At 37.4% G+C, this 2,190-nt stretch overlaps 1 protein-coding gene across 1 annotated transcript; it reads left to right on the forward strand.

Moving 5' to 3' along the window:
* Window positions 1-298: 298 nt before the first annotated feature.
* Window positions 299-1,261, forward strand: LOC123602626 (olfactory receptor 4A15-like). Its single transcript, XM_045487084.1, has one exon. The coding sequence runs from the start codon at window positions 308-310 to the stop codon at window positions 1,259-1,261; it is 954 nt and encodes a 317-aa protein (XP_045343040.1). The 5' UTR covers window positions 299-307.
* Window positions 1,262-2,190: the final 929 nt, after the last annotated feature.

Genomic DNA, 2,190 nt, shown 5'->3' on the forward strand with positions numbered 1-2,190 from the left:
TTTCTAGAGAAAGCTTCTTCCTTGTTTGGTAGATCATGTCACAGATATGCCCACTCACATGTACCTCCCAGGTAGAAAACTGGTCTCCTCATTGTAGTTGATGCAAGGAACTTGTGGGTGGAGATTCTAAACTCTCATTTTCTAGAAAGTCACCCTGTGTGAGACCCTTTGGGGCAAACATTGTTGAGTCAACAATGTTATGTCAACACTTAGTTTGTTGACATACAGCTTGTGATCCTCTCAAATTCATTTTGGCCATTTTGTTTGCAGCCTCTGAGGCCTGAGTTCAATGCCTTCAGAAGAACGTATGGAAAATAGAAACAATGTGACAGAGTTTGTCCTCCTGGGGCTCACACAGGACTCTGAGGGGCAAAAAGTTCTCTTTGTCCCATTCTTACTCATCTATATTGTGACAATAGTGGGCAATCTGCTTATCATGGTGACCATCATGGCCAGTCCGTCACTGGGTTCTCCCATGTACTTTTTCCTGGCTTATTTATCATTTATAGATGCTATCTATTCTACTGTCATTGCTCCCAAGATGATTGTAGACTTGCTCTATGAGAAGAAGACTATTTCCTTCCAGGCTTGCATGACTCAAGTCTTTCTGGATCACTTATTTGCTGGTGCTGAAGTCATTCTTCTGGTGGTGATGGCCTATGACCGATATGTAGCCATCTGTAAACCACTTCATTATCTAATCATCATGAATAGGAGGGTATGTGTTCTTATGCTGCTGGTGGCCTGGACTGGAGGCTTTCTGCACTCGTTGGTTCAATTCTTCTTTATTTATCAGCTCCCTTTCTGTGGCCCCAATGTCATTGACAACTTCTTGTGTGATATGTATCCCTTATTGAAACTTGCTTGTACCAATACCTCCCTCATTGGGATTTCTATGATAGCTAATGGAGGAGCCATTTGCACTGTCATCTTCTTCATTCTCCTAGTTTCCTATGCAGTCATATTACGCTCTCTTAAGACTCATGGTTTGGAAGAGAAACGCAAAGCCTTCTACACCTGTGCATCCCATATAACTGTGGTCATTTTATTCTTTGTTCCCTGTATCTTCCTGTATGCAAGAGCTAATTCTACCTTTCCTATTGATAAATTCATGACTGTGGTTTTAACATTCATAACCCCCATGCTGAACCCTTTAATCTATACCCTGAGAAATAAAGAAATAAAAAATGCCATGAGGAAGCTTTGGAGTAAAAATCTGACCTTTGCTGGAGGAAGGTTGTACTGCTCGTGCAGAACATGATATTCATTCTTTCACAGAATCAAGGACTCCTTTCACTATCAGTGATTACATTTTAAAAATCATCTCCTTTGCATTATTTAGCCTATTTATTCTGAAACAGGTCTGTAAATTAATCTTTATCTAAATGGGGTATGTTATATCCCTTAGAGAGCAAGAGAATTGTGTCAATTTAATCCCTGATATATGTAATCAAACTGTGTTAAGATTCTTTAGTGGGAAACAATTTTTGGTTTTATTTCAAGTTCTTGTTTGTGGGGTATGGCACCTCCATGGTATGTAAAAATATTATCTAGTAGAAAATTTAAAACTAAAAATTCACCTTGTTAAAAAATAAAACCTAACAGCTTCACCTAACAGCAAAAATAAATATCCTGGTCAAGTTAATTAATTTCACAGCACATGTTCACAGCTGAGGATAGACCCATAAGTAGTGAAATTTGTTAGGTTTATACTGTGGTGGTAGCATGTGGTTGATTTTGTATATTCTAATTAAGTTTTGGACAGAAAAGTTAAATTGTTCAACCCATTCTGTACATCTAGATCAAATGGCTTCTTCCAGTAGTTACAATATATGTATAAGTGACTCGACTCATATTACGATAGAGCCTCAAATGCTGCCTACATTAAATTATACTCTCTGGGTACCTTTTTAAAAATTTGGCAATAAATGTAAAACATTTTGGGACTAGATTGTTTTGTTTACATATGAATGACTTTCTGATTCTCTGTAAACTTTGAGTTCTTGACTTAAGTGGTAAATCAAAGGTGTCTTCTCTGTTTACAATTGCTCTGTAGAAGTTTTGGAGGTCTATTACTGTAATACAAAGACCATTTTTTAAGGTTCTGGCATTATGCATTACCTTGTTGAGAAGTCAACTCACAACACAGATTGGATACGATATTGGTATTTTTTTGCCTTCATCCTTCTT

Source organism: Leopardus geoffroyi, chromosome D1 (assembly GCF_018350155.1).
Source record: "Leopardus geoffroyi isolate Oge1 chromosome D1, O.geoffroyi_Oge1_pat1.0, whole genome shotgun sequence".
Lineage (NCBI taxonomy): Eukaryota > Metazoa > Chordata > Mammalia > Carnivora > Felidae > Leopardus > Leopardus geoffroyi.